The sequence below is a fragment of the Microtus pennsylvanicus genome, chromosome 1, assembly GCF_037038515.1.
Source record: "Microtus pennsylvanicus isolate mMicPen1 chromosome 1, mMicPen1.hap1, whole genome shotgun sequence".
NCBI classification, from domain to species: Eukaryota; Metazoa; Chordata; class Mammalia; order Rodentia; family Cricetidae; genus Microtus; species Microtus pennsylvanicus.
The window spans coordinates 119,420,499-119,438,976 of record NC_134579.1 but is presented as its reverse complement, the minus strand read 5'-3'; the positions used below and the strand labels follow the sequence as shown (position 1 = coordinate 119,438,976).

Sequence of the window (18,478 nt, the reverse complement as noted above, 5' to 3'; positions counted from 1 at the left end):
TCACACTATGACAGATTCCCATCTACTACACAAATGTTGATGAACCACAGCAACATCACGTGAAATCAACATGCAACATGCAAAGATAGGCTCAGGACTGTGAGGTTCAAATCAAACCAGTGCATATTCATAAAAAAAGAAGTCAAAGAAAAGTAAAAGAAAAACATTACAGAATGGAAACTTTTTGTTGTTGTTTGAGATAGGCTCTCAGGTAGCCAAGGCTGGCCTTGAACTACTGATGCTCTTGCCTCTACCTCCAGAGCTGGGTGTGGTTATAGTATATTCCTACAACACCAGTGCCGGGAGGTAGAGACAGGAGGATCAGAAGATCAGACTGCGCATGTGGTAGGTTCACAGGCTTGCCACCATGGCCTCTTGGAGCTCAACTGTACGACCCGAGCATCTGTTTTTAGATTGTCACCCTACACCTTCACTGCCTGGAGCTGACGCTGACCTAACTGAGACTTTCAGAGTTGGCACTGGTGTTTTGGCCAGATTATCCTGAGAGCTCAGTTCAAGTTCGGTCAGCAAATCCCTGAGACAGCAAGCAGTGCAGGGAGCAGTGCGGGGAGGAGAAACCGTACTAAGACAAAGCAGGAAGGTGGGAGACAAACACTACCCATGGGAGCGGCGGGGAACGGCAGGAAGGACGTGGATCCTGAGAACCGTCCCATTTTTATGCCTGTTTTCATCTTTGAGTTAGTAACTTGCCATAAGCCAGCTCATTAGTGCTTGGCCATGGAGTAACTGACCGACTGCCCCATGGCCACGCTTTGTGGCCCCTGCACAGATGGAAACTAGAAAAATTACCCGTAACAGTTCCACCGCAGCTGGTCTCTCCTGAGGTATTTTTTGCAAGCAGTAATCAACGAATCTCCTGAAGGAGTCGGTCCTGTGTGAGGGGACACAGCAAGGAGAGTTGTGAGGGACCGTGGGACACGCAGCATACGGAAGGCAAAGTGAACGGGAGGAAGCTCTGTGCAACTTGGGAGACTGTGTACGTGCATGCTGTGTGTAAGTGTGTGCACATGTGTGTGTGTGTGTGAGTGTGTGCATTCGCGTCTGTGCATGTGTGTAAAGGCCAGAGGTTGATATCAAGTGTCTCTCACAGCCACCCTCCACCTTATTTTTGAGGCAGGGTCTCTCACTGAACCTGGAGCTCACTGATTTGGTTAGACCAGCTGGCCAGTGCACCCCAGAGATTCCTTCATCTCCCCACCCTAGAATTTTGGGGCCCAGCTTTTGCATTGGTTCTGGAGATAGGATTCACATCTTTTTGTATACACGAGACTTTGCTGACTGGGCCATCTCCCCAGCCAGGAGATTCCTTTTCATATGACATTTTGAAATATCAGGGGACCTAGACCATTTTCAAGTTATGGCAGTAAAAATGAATTCTTCTGGATAATGAGGTGGACACTGTCCCAGCTATTCGATGCAGTCATACCCATAAGTGAGGATAGGCCAAATCACAAACTAGATCAGAAAACAAAAACACCATACTTGTGTGTGATCAGAGATATCACACCCCTGATGCGCATTCTGCATGGAGTAGCAAAGTGGGAATAAAGAATGCGCGACCTCTAAAGAGTAAACAAAGCGCACGGGGGCAGAGAACCTGGAAACACACTTTCTGAATAAAACTAAGTCCTCTCTTGGAGGCTTCATTTGTGTCCACTCTTGTCAGATGGCTCATTCTCTGTGACTCTTGTGGCCCCAAGAGTTACAAACGTGCCATGGTTTTGGGCTGTGAATGACACATCTTCTGGACAGAGAGTAACATGTTCTGTCCCAGCCCGTTCTGATAACACAGAGACAATGATATCAGCCAGGGCCTCTCAGCTGCTAAGAACTACAGATAAGATAGCAGGACCTAAGGGATGAGGTGTGGAAGGGAGGTAGCAGGGCATATGTTCCCAGTGTGTGTGTGTGAGCATGTGTGTGTGTGTACATGTGTGTGCACGTGTGTGCGCACCTGTGTGTACATGTGTGTGCGTGCATGTGTGCGTGCACGTGCGCGCGCGCCTATGTGCATGTGTGTGCATGTGTGTGTGTATGTGTGTGCGCGTGTGTGTGCGCGTGCCTGTGTGTGCGCATGTGTACATGTGTGTGTGTGTGTGCATGCATACATATACAAAGGTACACTGTTCGTGGGACATAAGTCTTACTATTGCTGTGATGGAAGGAAGGATGCAATAGTGTTTTAGGGCAGACCTGTAACATGTAGTTTAGTAAGCATGTCAGATATCCACAGTGATTTCTTGGCAACGTCTTACCATTCTCTGGACTGTAGCGTGGGGGAGTCATTTTGGGCAATGTGGTAGAGGGCGCTCATGGCGTTCATGTTGAAGAGGGGGGGCTTCCGCTCGGCTGGAAGAGGGAGGAACCAAGGTAAGATATTCACGAAAGAACTAAGGTAGGTAGCAAAATCAGGACTATTAACCAATGAGACACCATCTGCTCTTTGTACTCTTAGGGTCAGCTCAATTGAGCTACTTGCTGGCTGCTGGTCACTCACTGTCCATCAGAAGGTTCCCAGCAGAACCCGTTTCAGAATAATGGGAGAAAATGTCCTTATTTTTTCATGGGTTCTGCATAGATTGGTGTTGGCCTGTTTTCCAATGACAAGGTGTGAATACATGTGTGTATATTTTAATTAAAAATACATATTCATTAGATGAAATCAGAAAGCAAAGAAAAGTAGCACAAAAATACGTTATTATGGAATGGAGGGGCTGGAGAGACAGCTCAGTGGTTAAGAGCACTGGCTGCTCTTCCAGAGGACCCGGGTTTGGTTCTCAGCACCTATAAGATGTTTCTTCACAACTATACATTAACTCTAGCTCCAGGGGATCTGATGCCCTCTTCTGGGCATTGCATGGACATAGCAAAATAAATACGGCACAGGCAAAAATATTTATACATATAAAAAAAATCTCTTTTACAAAGAAAAAAACTTATTGTAGAGTGTAACAGACATTTATTATGTTCTTATTTAGAGCCAGGGTCTTTCTTAGCCCAGAGGCCAGGCTGTTTTAAATAGTGAGTTCAAGCATAGCCAGGGATACATAGTAAAACCTTGTCTCCAAAATAAATAGAAAGACAAATAAAAAAAAAACACTTTTAAAAAAAGAAAAGAAGGTGATGATTTGGAGTGACTTCTTTGTCTTTTAAAAAACATTTATTCCTTCTTGGTCTCAGAATGCACTTTGATTACGGTCCTCTGTGAGTCTTTGCTGGATGATGGCTGCAGACGCCTCTGGAGGGTCCTTCAGGGTCCTGCACAGCTTCCTTCCTCCCTTTCCTGCCCCTTTCTTCTCTCCTACCCTTCTCTCTCGAGGGTCTCTGGCACAGTCCTAGCTGGTTGGCCTCCCTAGTCACAGAGATCACACGTGTATCACCGTGCTGGAGCAGACTGTTTACATACATCAAGTAGAAACTGGTTGAAACTGGTAGCTGGAGGGTGAACTGGTCCGAGCAGAAGCAGTGTGGATAGAGGTTTTAAGCTCAGAGGACAGACAGAAGTGGTTTGAGCTGTGTTTCAGGAAGTGGACTCAAGGAATTTGTAGAGCACAGTCTTTTGGGGACATCAAGGTTTTAAGACACATGGAACTAGGAACCTGTAGACACAAGCGGCTTCCCATTCCTTCCTACACTAAGTTTGGATCACTCAGCAGAGCCTACAGACCTCCACTAGCCTGCCTTCCGAGAATACCATGGGCTCGTTCCCCTCTTTCAAACCATCTCTGGCTTCACTGAAGCAATCAAGCACATGGATGTTTTTAGTCTAGATTTTTAACCTTATCAAGTTAATTCTTCCCGCCCCCTTTGTGGTTTTTTTTTTTTTTTTTTTTTTTTTAGATAGGGTTTCTCTGTGTAAGCTTTCAGCTGTCCTGGAACTCACTCTATAGACCAGGCTGGCCTCAAACTCAGAGACCTGCCTCTGACTCCCTAGTACTGGGATTAAAGGCGTGTGCTACCACTACCCTATGTTTTAGTTAAAAAAAAAAAACAATTTAAGTGATGAAGTCTTGCTATGTTGCTCAAGTTGATCTGAAACTACAGGGCTCAATGGTTCTCTTGTCTGTCTCCTGTGCAGCTGAGAACATGCGTGTCCCTGCCTGTCTCCTGTGCAGCTGAGAACATGCGTGTCCCTGCCTGTCTCCTGTGCAGCTGAGAACATGCGTGTCCCTGCCTGTCTCCTGTGCAGCTGAGAACATGCGTGTCCCTGCCTGTCTCCTGTGCAGCTGAGAACATGCGTGTCCCTGCCTGTCTCCTGTGCAGCTGAGAACATGCGTGTCCCTGCCTGTCTCCTGTGCAGCTGAGAACATGCGTGTCCCTGCCTGTCTCCTGTGCAGCTGAGAACATGCGTGTCCCTGCCTGTCTCCTGTGCAGCTGAGAACATGTGTGTCCCTGTCTCAGCTCTGGCTAATTCTTATCAATCCTGCTGTGGCTTGAATATAAAATGCCTCCACGGGCTCATGGATGAGTGAAAAAAAGAAAGAAAGAAAGAAAGAAAGAAAGAAAGAAAGAAAGAAAGAAAGAGAGAGAGAGAGAGAGAGAGAGAGAGAAAGAGAAAGAAAGAGAGAGAGAGAGAAAGAAAGAAAGAAAGAAATCAACAAGAAAGCAAATGTCATGGTTGCTCCTAGGTATTGGGGAGGAGAAAGTTGATTGTAGTTAAAAGGGAGAACACAGTCAGAGGCAGGGACACGTGGGAGAATCCAGAGAGGACATGTCTGGGCTGAGCTGGGCTGTGTGGGGAGAGCGGGGAACCAGGTGCAGCAGCCAGGAGGCCAAAAGTACTAAGAACAAGTAACCAAAATGTCTGAATTCTATAGGGAAGAGCCTCTGGAGGAAGGGCAGCCCAGCCGTTAGGCTCAAGAGTTCAGAGTAGAGGATAGGTATATCAGTCACACCCTGCAACAGGCAGGGACTGAGGGATGCTGGGAGAACCTGGAGGCCAGGTCCACTGATGTGTTAGTGGCATGCTTGAAGACAGGGTCCCTCCGTCAGTGGTGCTGTTCTTGAGGGCTGTGGAACCTCCTGGAGGTGGTCCTCGCTGGAGGGAGGGAGTCACTGAGAGAAGGTCTTGGGATTTTTATAGCTCCGCCCCACTTCCTGTCAGTCAGCTCTTGCTTCCTGACAGTGGAAACACTGTAAGGAGCTGATTTAAGTGCCCTTGGCCACACCTCCCCATGGAATATGTCCCCTCAATCTGTGAGTGCTAACTCTTCCCTAGGTTGTTTCCTATCAGCAATTTGGTCACAGCAGTGAGAAGAGGAACTAATGAGACCTCATCTTGTTTCTGCAGGAATCTAAAGCATATTTATCAAGGGCTATGTGAATGGCCACATCCTCGGTGAAGCCTTCTGTGACTTTTGTCACCGCAGACTATATATTTGCTGCGTTTTTGGCCACACATTACAACTCTCACTATTTTGTGTCCCTCACAGCAGGGGCAGTGGCGATGTTCATGATAGTCATTTTGTTCTTTACTCTTTCCAGGGTTGAGGACTCACTTTGGGACACAGTCCCCACAAAACCTGCTAAATAAATTAATAAGGGGCAACCTAATGCAAAGAACTGTATCCACAGGGAATCTTTGTGTGAGCTGCTGAGATGGTTCAGCATCTATGCTGATTGCTGCTAAACCTGAAGACCTGGGTTCAGTCCCTGGGTCCAGATGGTGGAAGAAGAGAAATGACTCTGGCAGTTTCCTTCTAACCTCCACTATGTGCCGTGGCCCTTAAAGCACATTCTCCACCCCCCACAAATAGAAAATTCTTTATTTATCTATATTAAAATTGTTAAAAATATGAAAAACGAATCTCTGTGTGGCAAACAGGCATAGAAAAATAATGAAGAGAGACCAAAGTCTCTTGGGGCTGAAGTCAGATACCATGTGATAGGCTCACCATAAGAGAACGAGGTAACTCTCCTTCCCAGCAAAATGCAAAACAACCCAGGTTGCCCAGAGGAGCTTGAATAGGAGAAGCAGTGAAAAGGGGGCTGGACAAAGAAAACAGACATTAAGAAAGGATGTTGGAAGTGGGGTTGTAGATCAATTGACAGAGGGCTTGGCTACCACATGTGAAGCATTGGATTCAATCCCCACACTGCGCAAACCAGGTGTGGTCATCATGTTTGTAATCCTAGCACTTGAGAGGTGGACACAGGAGGGATCAGAGGTTCGTGGTCATCCTATGTTACATGGTGATTTCCAGTCCAGCCTGGGCTATATGAGACCCTGTCTCAGAAGAGAAAACAGAAACCAAAACTCAGCATTAGTGTAGACAGCAGCAGCTCAGACTTGAAGCCTAAATGGGGGCCCAGGAGGAGAAAGCAATGTGCCTGGGGACAAGCCATGACAGCCAATCCTCAACTGGTGGGGAAATGGCCGTAGTAGAGAAGCCAGAGCCTGGGGCCATCCTCAAACACTGGATTTGAAGGGTCTGGTCCATGTATGAATTCTTTACGAGATGAAATTACTATGCCCAAGCCTGGTGCTGAGGGCTGTAATGTCAGCACGAGACAGGCTAAAACAAGAAGATCTCAGGTTCTAGAACAGTCTGGGCCGCACAGAGCGAGCAAGCAAGCAAGCAAGCAAGCAAGCAAGCAAGCAAGCAAACCAGCCTCATAGCCACAGTGACAGGGCTTGTCACTGAGACAGAACACCACAGAGCCAAGGCCAGAGTCAGCCGACAGCCCACTTCTGTGTAATGACGTGTTTTCCACGGGTGTTTCCTGTTCCAGTGGGGAAGGTACAAGCAGCGCAGACATACCCAGCAGGGCCTGCAGAGTCTAGAACATTTATCATCTGGTCCTTTCCAGGGAGCTCATCACCGCACTGGAGGGGCACAGCGGGTGGCATGCGGCTGTATACAGCACACAGGAAGGACTGGTGGTACCTGTGACATGGATCTGTGAGCCCTTATTTTTTTCTTTTGCATGTGTGGGTCTCTGTGTATGTATGGTGTTCACATGTGTGCAGAAGTACTTGCAAGTGTGTCTGCATATGTATGGCATGCATGTGTTTTCGTGTATAGTGTGCGTGTGAGTAGATGTGTGTATCGTACGTGTGTGGAGGCCTTGATCACAGTCTACAGGGTCTCTCATTCGAGCCCAGAGCTTGCTGCTTCAGCTAGTCTAAGCGGCCGCCTTGCTCCAGAGGTATCCGCTGCCTCCTCCGGAGTTCTGTGATGACAAGTGGGTAGCCACATTCACATCGATGCTGGGGATCTGAACCTGGTTTCTCTGCAGGGTAGGAATCACTGTATCTACCAGACTGACTCCCCAGCCCAGAATTATATATATCCTCTGTGTGTGTGTATGTATATGTGTGTGTGTGTATTTCCTGTTTAACTGAAAGAAATGGTGCCATGTTTGTGGATGTGCCCCCTGTGCCAACCAAGGTCAGGGTTTAGGGAGGTAGGTCAATTTAGTGAGTCACTGCTCAAACAGCTCTGCCTAGATGTGCCAAATTAGAGCTAGTGGGCTGTACTCTGTTTGAAAAAGAGAGGTGACCCAAAGGCACCCCACTCTTGGATAAGTGCTTCTTGAAAAAAATCAAAGTTTTCTTATGAACAAACATGGTTGGCAGCCCGAGCTGAAAGGGAACACTAGCTGCTGTGAGTTGCTTAGCTCCTGTCCTATGTCTGGTACTCACTGCCTCAGGTGTGGCACGGATGCCATACATCATGCCCGCTGGAGCCTGGCAGCTAAGTGTACTCTCCAGTTTCCTAAGGGAAGAAACTGAGGTACAGCTAGGCTCAGTGCTGAAGTGGGTGACAGAGTGGCGGTCACTCCTGATCCCGTGAGTCTCCTAACTGCTGGGACATGTGCACACCACCTTGCCTGATGTGTGAGTGAGTGTCTGGGTATACACATAAATGCCAAGTGAGTGCAGGTGCCTGCTGAGGCCAGAAGAGGGCATGGGATTCCCTGGGTCCCAAAGTGGGTGTTGGGAACAGAATTCGGGTCCTCTGGAAGAGAGCAAGTGGCCTTAACCCCTCCCTGAGCCATCTCCCCAACCCCATGGCTTAAATTTTTTGATTTATAAACTACGTGGACATATGACCTCATTGAAAAAAAATAAGTAACTACTCTAGTCTTCCCTCTTGAGTCATTTCCTTTTTGCTAGTCTCTCTTGGATGGAAGGTGACAGACAGATCATGCACCTAATCTTTTCTTTGGAAGAGGCGGAGGTTGTGCTGGAACAGCTGAGTGTCCCAGGTCTCCTCCACAGGACATCTCAGGAATTCTGACAGGGTCAATGTGGAGACCAGGAAAAAAGAATTTAAATGAAAAGAGATATAAATCTTAAAAACTAGATGAAGAATTTTCAAAAATTTAGTTTTAAGTTTCTAGATAAGGCAGATTAAACCTGGGCCATCTTCCTGTGGTGTAGGAAGCCTAATGGGCCCCCCTTATCCTCAGGCCCGTATCTAGCGAACAGCGATGGTAGCTTACACTAGGGAAATATGCAAAGGCTACCCTGCCTGGGTCCTTCCCTCCAGCAACAGGCTGGTTTGTTAAGTTTATTGGCATACTGTGGTGTGCAACGTCACACAGAGTAGGGGTGTTTCTCAAACACTAGCACTTACTGGCTTGTTTTTCATGGAGACACAGCGGAGAAGGAGCAATCTTTTGTGGTCAATAAGATCATGGGAAATATCTACAACAAATTCACATTGCCTGGCCTTTGTACAGCTGTCAATCACTGAGGGAGTTCTAGACAAGTTACCTGATGAGCGTAAAGAGGACCGATTTGCAAAGATCCAATGAAAACTACTTTCCACTCACCCAGTTCTATACAGGTGATGCCGAGCGACCAGATGTCAACTTTCCCATCGTACTGTCCTTCATCCATAGCCAAGATCACCTCTGGGGCCATCCTGCCAAACACAATGTGCAGAACTCAAGTTGTCAGAAGAAACAAAGTTTCCATTTTAAAACTACTAGGTACAGTAGATTTAAGGGTATTCAAAAATATTTTTAAGGGTATTTAAAAGGTTTTTTTTCCCCCTGGGAACCAAACCTTGGTCCTCTGTAAGAACAAGTGCTTTTGGCAGCTGACCCATTTCTCCAGTCCCTGTTTCAAGGTTCAGTGTTTGTTGTGGTGTTATTTGTAGGAGTCACAGAATGAAACCAGCCTAGACAATCAGCAGATGAATAAGTAAGGAAAACGTGGTTCAGGTACACAATGGAGGCATCTGGGATGTGCTGGTTTGAATGAGAATGGTCCCTGTAGGCTCCTATACTTGGTCCCTAGCAGGTGAAATTATTTGGGAAGGATTAGAAGGTGTGGTCTTGTTAGAGGAGGAGTGTCAATGGGGGTGGGCTTTGAGGTTTCAAAGGAGTTTGCCCTTCCTAGTCTCTCTCTCTCTCTCTCTCTCTCTCTCTCTCTCTCTCTCTCTCTCTCTCTCTCTCTCTCTCTGCCTTGTGGTTATGCCTTAAGATGTAAGCTCTCAAATGTTCCTGCTGCCATGAATTGCCTGCCTCCTGCCATGCTCCTTGCCCTGACAGTCACAGGCTCTAACCCTCTGAAATGAAAGCCCCAAATTAAACACATTTTTAAATAAGTCACCTTGGTCATGGTGTTTTATCACAGTAATAGAAAAGCAATTGAGATGTGGGCTAGAACTGGGGGGTCATCATGTTAAAGGAGATGAGCCAGACCTAGAAAGACAAATACAGGAGAGAAGGAGGGAGGTGAGGAAAGCAGAAAGGGAAGTGTGGGGGGAGGGAACCAGTGGGCTGGCAGGATGGAGGACATAGAGATGAACAAAGTACAAAACAGGACATGGGGTGTGAGAGAATATGACAACTTTCTCTCTCTCTCTCTCTCTCTCTCTCTCTCTCTCTCTCTCTCTCTCTCTCTCTCTCTCTCTCTCTCTCTTCCTTCCTTCCCTCTGTAGACCAGGCTGCCCTTCAACTCACAGAGAATCCACCTGCCTCTGCCTCCCGAGTGCTGGAATTAAAGGTGTGCACCACCACCGCCCAGTTTAACCTACTATTTAGTATAGCAGCTATAAAATTGATTTAAGAAGTTGAAGATTTTTTTTTCCTGACAAATTTTCCTTACACAAACCACTCGGAAGAACAATGTTAAAAACACAGCCAGCACTGGTGACTTCTAGGGACTGCTGCGCGATTTTCAACACAGCGTGGCTCTGCCTTTTGCTCTCAGTTTGCTCTTGAGTCTGTCACTAACAATGTCCTATCTGCTTCTTCATCTAAGAAATGGAGAGACCTGTCACACGGACCTCACGGAGATCTGTAAAGGGTTAGTTTGGCCAGGTGATGGTAGTGCACCCCTCTAATCCCAGCACTCAGAGGCAGAGGCAGGCGGATCTCTGTGAGTTCGAGGCCAGCCTGGTCTACAGAGCAAGTTCCAGAACAGGCTCCAAAGCTACAGAGAAACCCTGACTCAAAAAACAAAAGCAAAAAAAGGGTTAGTCTGTTGTGAACACAGACAAATGAATCACTCTAAGAGACATGAAAAATATCTCGGAGGACAGCATAAGGGAGCGTGGTCCGCTGCTCCAACGACACTGTAACTGACAGAACAAAACAGGTCCTGTACGGCGCCCTGGTGAGCCCTAGATGGGAGGGGTCCCTCTGCCTTCAGTTTGTCTTGGATGATGCTACGGTCTATTCCGTGTCGGCAGTGGCTTTGTAAACATTATCTTACGACAGGGGGCAGTCAGGGGGCAGTCAGACAGCAGCTACTCTTAGCGGGTTTTCCTGAGCATGTCTTTTTCAAAGCTACAATAACAAGGCGGTGCATCTGTGAACGTTTGGAAAGGTGATCTGGAACGGAAGGTGGGGACAGCTCCGAGTCAGAATGACGTCAAAGTGGATGAAGTGTCAGAGAGCTCAGCAGAGTCAGGAGCTTGGATTTCTTCCATCCTGGCTTGGTAGGCAGCCAGCAAGCTGTAAAGAAGATCCCTTGTCCGGAACACACTGCCTCAAGGGAGCAGTTCAAAAGAGATCTCAAGTGAAACCTTAGACAGAGCTAGCCCAGCAAATTGATAACACACAAAGGAGACCCAGCTGCCTCATTTGAGCAATTTAAGGTCACTCTCTGTGGCAGTTTCTAACCTTCTCAAAGGAAATCTGGCTGGGCACATTAGGAACACAGTTTTTTTCTCCTTCCTTCCTTCCTTCCTTCCTTCCTTCCTTCCTTCCTTCCTTCCTTCCTTCCTTCCTCCTTTTTTCCCTCCCTCCCTCTCTCCCTCCCTTCTAAATATAGTCTCTCTCTTTATAACCCTGGCTTTCCTGGAACTCACTGTGTAGACCAGACTGGTTAAACTCGAAGAGACCCACCTACTTTTGCCTCCTGAGTGCAGGGATTAAAGGTGTGCACCACTATTCCTTGCTGGTAACACACCGTTTTGACAAAACAAGGCTAGGCCTGGTAGTGCAGGATTGCGTGCTTAGCTCCAAGGCAGCCTGAGGCAGGAGGATTGCATATTCAAGATCAGCTTGGGATCCTAACAAATTAGTGAGACTGTTTCCAGACAAAGGAGATGGGAAGCAGCTCAAGGGCTGAACACTTGCCCAGCATCCTCCAGGACCTGGGTTCAATCCCTAACACTGCAAAAACCACACTGGGGATGCCAAGCGTCCCCCCTACTCACACCTGTGCATTTTCAGCCTACATCAAATCTTCTATGTCTACGTACCAGTAAGGCGTCCCCACGAAGGAATTGGCAGGAGAACTCATGGAGGCGGATCCAAAGTCAGCCAGTTTCACCTGCCCTGGTTCTGTGAGGAGGATATTTCCAGCTTTAACGTCCCTACAGGAGAAAAAGAGGAGCATTCGAGAGTTAACTTCTCCATTCTTACTATGCGGGAGGCTAGAGCATGCATTAGCACGATACGAAGTTTCTTAAACGAACACACAAGCATACTTTTCTCAGCTGTCACTGCATGTTGTAAGGGAGCCCGCATTCCTGGGTGGTCACTGGAAGGGCTTCCAGGAAGCGCTGTCTTCAGAGGGAGGGGTAGAGCGAGGGGAAAAGGGAGCCATGCCAGGCAAGGAGAGCTCCCAGATGGCGACCCTTACAAAGCGTGTTCTTCAGCATTTTAGCCAACCACCACCACCATTCCTCGTGCTGGGCAAACTGGTGCCATTTGTAACTGCCTGTTTCCCTTCCAGATCTGCCTGCCACACCTGCATCGCCGCCCTGCGCAGGGCTCCTCAGCTGGACACATACCTGTTCTGTCTTGCCCGTGACCCTTTCTCTCTGTCTGTAAGTGTAACTGCCACTCTAAGGCATGGGAGGTACAGGTTATAGAAAAGGTGTTATTTAAGAAATAACACTGTACAGTAAAAAGAAGACCCTGAAAGATCAAAACAGACAAGGATTAGGGGTTAGGAACTTGCATTTCGATATTGCAATGGTGGGTTGTGGCTGGTTTGTACTAAGGATGCTTGGTATTTGAGGCGTGGTGAAAGGTTAGGGGGAAAGACACCATTTGAGATTAGAATGAGAGGGTGAGGCGGATCCCTTCTTTCTCCTAAGGTATGAATGACGTACAATGAGGACCGGGAACCACCAACAGCAAGCTGAAAATGGGCCGTGGAAAGAAACCCCTGGGAAACGGAGAGAAAGCGATAGGCTTAGATGCTTTCAAGGTTTCCCTGCTCGAGATGACACAGGTCAGAACTGAAAACAAACGTGCTGTATATTCCCTCACAACAAAAGGGCGTGGGGAGGAAAGTCCCTCTCAGCAATAAAAAGATGAGATGATTGGTGTTCATGTTTTATTTGAAGACTGGATCCCACATAGCCCAGGCTGCTCTTGAACTCTTTACATAGCCAAGGTTGGCCTTGAATGTCTACTCCTCTGCCTCTACTTCACAAGTGCTGAGATTATATGCATATACCACTGTACTCTTTTAAGAAAGGTTTTCTCTATGTCCTGGAGTTCACTCTATAGACCAGGCTGGCCTTGAACTCACAGGAATCCTCCTGCCTCTGCCTCCTGAATGCTGGGATTAAAAGTGTATGTCACCATGCTTGCCTTTCATTTTGAAATTTAGAGGCCATTACATTTTTTTTTGTCGGCTCAGTTTCTTTCATAAGTACCATGCTGATTAAGGTAAGAAAGACACACATAAAATTAAACTGTGGTTTCAGATAAAACACAGCAAACTTCCAAGCAAGTCAGCATTTAGTAATCATACCTTGACTCCAAGGAAACATACCTAAAAAATTTGCTAAATCATTGATTACACGGTAAATGGGTTTAGTCATTATTTACCAGGTATAATTGGTTCATTTTTTTGTCTGTTTTATTTATTTTTTGTGGTGCTGGAGATGGACGTGTGCTATGCAAATGTTCTAGTACCAATCCACAGTCTAGCCTTTCTAAAAACTTTCTTTCTTTATTTATTTGTGTATGAGCATTTTGCCTACATGTTGTGTACCATGTGCATGCGTTGCCCATAGAGTCCAGAAGAGGGCATTAGTTACAGGCAGTTGTGAGCTACCATGTATGTGCTGAGAACCTTCCTGACACAGTCTTCATAAACAGGAAGTCTCGGAATGGGAGAAGAGAAGGCAGTGGTTCAGCTGGGCTGCTATTCTGTACAGGGAAGCCAGCCGGCTTCAGTTCCTGACCCAGAGGGGAAAAATGGATGGACCTTTCTTCAGATTTCTCTGACATCAGGAGCCAGCTACCTACATGTGAAGCCAGGCACAGCAGTGCACACCACAAATGTCAACCCTTTGGAAGCTGAGGCTGGAAAATGGAGTTCAAGATCCACCTGGGCTACATTGTGATTTGGAGTTAGCCTAGGCTACATTGTAAGACCCTGTTTCAGGAAAAAAAAACTCACCTAAACTAAAAATAACAACCACCACCCACAAACAAACAGCTCACCCGCCCCCAAACATCAGAGGGATGCTGTCTTTGCTGAGCTGTGGGAGGGGCCTGGGGGATATCTGTTTGCTTCCTGTAATTCCTCAGATGCAGAAAACTGGAACACATGCTGATTCCCACGGTCCCTGGACTACGGAGCTGGGCAAGGGAGATGGAAAGGAAGCTGGGGTCTGGACTTACCTATGGATCAGGGAGTGAAAGTGGAGGTAGGCCAGCCCCTGCAAGGCACCATGGGTGATAGCAGCAATCTCCACTTCCTGAAGTGGTTTCTTATGAACTGAGGAGACAGGGGAGATGGTCAGGATGGAGGATCAGCCTTCTACATCACACAGTTAATACGCTTGATCAAAGGACGACTTGAGAGCATATTCACCTAACCACATTCCCTCCACATAGCAGTAGATGAGGAAAACGAAGTGCATAGAAACGAGACCAACACGACAAAACCCATAGGCTTTCGGCATTAATTTACTGGTCAACGGCGAGACAAAGTTATACCGATTCCAAGTCAGTTGGGCCTGGCTTTATCAGTCCCCTCAACAGTGATCTGAGCCACTATGTTCTCTACTGAAAAGCTTTCATAATTATCCCTGACCTACAGGTAAAGAGGCTATGAAGCAGCTTCTACTGAGAAACCGTGGGTGGCTTCAGGCATTTTTAAATGGAATTTTAAACATAGCTGGGGGTCGTAGTAGCACTGGTAAGAGGGGGACGGGGTCCATCAAGACACCTTACATGGATAGATATCAACATGAGGTAACAAGACACTCCCCCACACACAGAGTCTCATACACATGGTCCATTGCAACACTGGCAAAGGGTAGATAGCAATATTTATACATGGCTTTGATAGTTTTTGGCTACGGGTACCATACCATATTAACCAAAAATTTCAGCAATGCCTACCCTGGATAGCCATGGCCTCAACAGTAGTATAGCTGATGTCATCCAGACATGTCAACTACATGTCAGAGATTATGTCTGCACAGGTTACCCATGTGGCCCTTAACCATCTTTTGACCAGAGGCCCAAATTGCACTTTGTCTATTTTTCTAGAAGTAGATAACCTCCTTTTAAAAATAAGATTTTATTTCAGTGTGTGTGTGTGTGTGTGTGTGCGTGCGTGCACAAATGAGTGTGGGTGCCTGTGGAGGCCAGAAGAAGGTGTCAGGTCCCCAGGCTGGAGTTTTAGGCAGTTGTGAGCCACTTGGGAGCCAAACTCATGTCCTCCCCAACAGCAGAGTGTTCTTACCACTGAGCTGCCTCTTTAGCCCCACAGAGAACATGATGGAGGACAAACAGGAGAAGCACAGTGATGTTATCCTTACCTTCTAACAGGTCAGAGGCTGAACCTAAGCAGTACTCCATCACCAACTGAAACAGATTAAAAGATAATAAGAAAAGTTAATAAGAAGTCCCTCAAGTTAGTCAATCAGCCAACCAACCAACTAGCCAGTTAACTAAACAATCAACAAATCAACCACAACCCAACCAACAGTCACTCAACTAACCACAAAACCAACCAACTGCACAACTAAGTACCCAAACAACCAAGCAAATAACCAATCAACCAAGCACACAACCAACAATCAACCAACCAATGAACTAACCATACAACTACCCAACTAACCACACAACTAGCCAAGTACCCAAACAAGCAACTGAATAACTAATCAACCAAGTACACAACCAACCAACCAACCAACCAACCAACCAACCAACCAACCAACCAACCAACCAACCAACCATAGCACTAAGAACATCAGGAAGAAAACCATTTGGCCTGAACTAAATCTGCCTTATCTGGTCACTCGATAATGAATTAATTTTCATAATTTTTGACATTTCAGTTCTTGTCATCTTTCACTTGGACTTGGCCTCAGACCATATGAGGATTGATAAAGAAATATTCGCTATAGTCAAGCTGAGGTTGCCAATTCCGACCTAATACCCTACAGTCTTGTTTCATAATAGGTTTTGAGTGGCTAGATGCTATTGATTATTATTTATTACAAGATAAAATTTGTAACTTAGAAAGTGTTGAGGAATACACAAGCCAGAAAAATCTGTTTGGGCTCAGGACTACGCACTTATATAGGATTCAATCTTCAGTACCAGTTAAACAGAAAACCCCCAGTTAGCAGTCCTCCTTGTCCACACTCTAAAGCTTGAAACAAGAAACATGTCTTTGTAGGGCTCAGTTAAAGAGGTGGCCTGCCATGTGCTGTTAACCTGAATCAGTCCAATGCCACTACTTTGAACAGTGCCATCCGGAGATTTTAATTTGTATCTTAAAAATATTTATTCATTATTTAACCCCAGAACCCACATGAAAATATTCAGGCATAGCAATGTTCATTTGCAATCCGGCCAGATTAGACTACCAGAAGAAGTCTAGGCTAACAAGAGACCCTGTCTCAAAAAACAAAGCGGTGAACACCCAAGGAATGCCATCTGAGGACATTCTCCACATACACGCATATCCTCAACAGTAAGAGTTTATTTGATCATGTTGCTGAACATTCTCAGCGAGGCAGTTTTAGAGGCTTTCTCAAAGCAAAAATGAGGAGACACTTCCGAGGCTGCCATCTCAGACCCTGTGTCCCAGACCAGTGGTTTATGGCCAGAGCCAAAGCCACGAGTGTTTTCTGCCACACGTATGACCACACGCTGTCAGCTATTCTAAAAGGAAGCGTGAATCCCAATGGCTATGTGTGACCACCCAGACATAACCAGTGTCACCGCAGTGGTTCCTTTCATTATGAACATTCATATACTATATACCTCACAATACTCAAATAATATAGACTTTTACTGGTTGAGACACTTTATAACATCCTTCTTGGCATAAAAAGACAAATTCAAGCAGGGTGTGGTAGCTCACACTTCTAATTCTGGCACACAGAGGGCTGAGGCAGTAAGGTTGTGACAAGTTGGTCTGTGCCACATAAAACAAAACAAACAAAAAACAACCCAAACTGAAAACCCAAATGAAGAACAGAAAAACAGCACAGATATATATTTATAAGTCCTTTATTGTGTGGCTGGCAAGATGGCTCAGTGGGTAAAGAGTTTGTTGCCACACCTGGAACACTGAGTTGATCCTCAGAACCCACAAGGCAGAAGGAGAGAACCAACTCATGAAAGTTGTCCTCTGACCTCCACGTGTTCAGCATGTGAGTGCGCACATACAACAATAAATAGACTTTAAACATTTAACAACTATATTTTCTTTCTTACTGAGACATGAAAGATCCCACTGAAGTAAATATTTTCATGAATGTTAATTTTATATGTACCCTACTTCTTTTTAAGGTAATTTGGATGGAAAACTTACTAAACTGTATCACTTGCTTTTCTAGTTTTTGAGTAAGCAGCTAAATATGCAGACTAAACTTTCTTACACTGAAAATGTGAGTGGTGAGGACAGCTGGTCCTCTGCCCTGTAAGCCCAATATAAGTTGAGGATAACTCAGAAATCCAGCTACAGAACGTGGGCTATAGCTCAGTGGCAGAGTGCTTGCCCTGCACATCCGACACCCTGGGTTCAGTTCCCAGCTCTATCACAAAGGAAAAAGATACCACAAAGGAAAGAACAAAGAGAAGGAATTTAACCTCAGCAAATAACTTATCATCACAGAGCAGCCACACAGTAAGAGACCCCACATCTGTAATATCTGTGATACAGTGTAGCTTAGCCACACAGTAAGAGACTCCACATCTGTAACATCTATGATACAGTGTAGCTTAGACACACAGCACAGAGACCACACATCTGTGATTCAGTGTAGCTTAGCCACACAGTAAGAGACCACACATCTGTGATTCAGTGTAGCTTAGCCACACAGTAAGAGACCACACATCTGTAACATCTGTGATGCAGTGTAGCTTAGCCACACAGTAAGAGACCACACATCTGTAACATCTGTGATACAGTGTAGCTTAGCCACACAGTGCAGAGACCCCACATCTGTAACATCTGTGATACAGTGTAGCTTAGCCACACAGTAAGAGACCACACATCTGTAACATCTGTGATACAGTGTAGCTTAGCCACACAGTGCAGAGACCCCACATCTGTAACATCTGTGATACAGTGTAGCTTAGCCACACAGTAAGAGACCACACATCTGTAACATCTGTGATACAGTGTAGCTTAGCCACACAGTAAGAGACCACACATCTGTGATGCAGTGTAGCTTAGACACACAGTAAGAGACCACACATCTGTAACATCTGTGATACAGTGTAGCTTAGCCACACAGTAAGAGACCACACATCTGTGATACAGTGTAGCTTAGCCACACAGTAAGAGACTACACATCTGTAACATCTGTGATACAGTGTAGCTTAGCCACACAGTGCAGAGACCCCACATCTGTAACATCTGTGATACAGTGTAGCTTAGCCACACAGTGCAGAGACCCCACATCTGTAACATCTGTGATACAGTGTAGCTTAGCCACACAGTAAGAGACCACACATCTGTGATGCAGTGTAGCTTAGACACACAGTAAGAGACCACACATCTGTAACATCTGTGATACAGTGTAGCTTAGCCACACAGTAAGAGACCACACATCTG

At 46.1% G+C, this 18,478-nt stretch overlaps 1 protein-coding gene across 2 annotated transcripts in view; it reads right to left on the bottom strand.

Moving 5' to 3' along the window:
* The window catches only part of Taok3 (TAO kinase 3), a 182,715-nt gene that overhangs the window by 64,403 nt on the left and 99,834 nt on the right, over window positions 1-18,478 (bottom strand). For both annotated transcript variants that reach the window (XM_075981864.1, XM_075981865.1), the window contains 6 exons: window positions 15,222-15,267; window positions 14,074-14,170; window positions 11,688-11,801; window positions 8,803-8,894; window positions 2,277-2,370; window positions 811-892 (listed from right to left, as the gene is read on the bottom strand). In XM_075981864.1, the coding sequence (XP_075837979.1) occupies window positions 811-892; window positions 2,277-2,370; window positions 8,803-8,894; window positions 11,688-11,801; window positions 14,074-14,170; window positions 15,222-15,267 (525 nt within the window). The remainder of the gene's footprint in view (window positions 1-810; window positions 893-2,276; window positions 2,371-8,802; window positions 8,895-11,687; window positions 11,802-14,073; window positions 14,171-15,221; window positions 15,268-18,478) is intronic.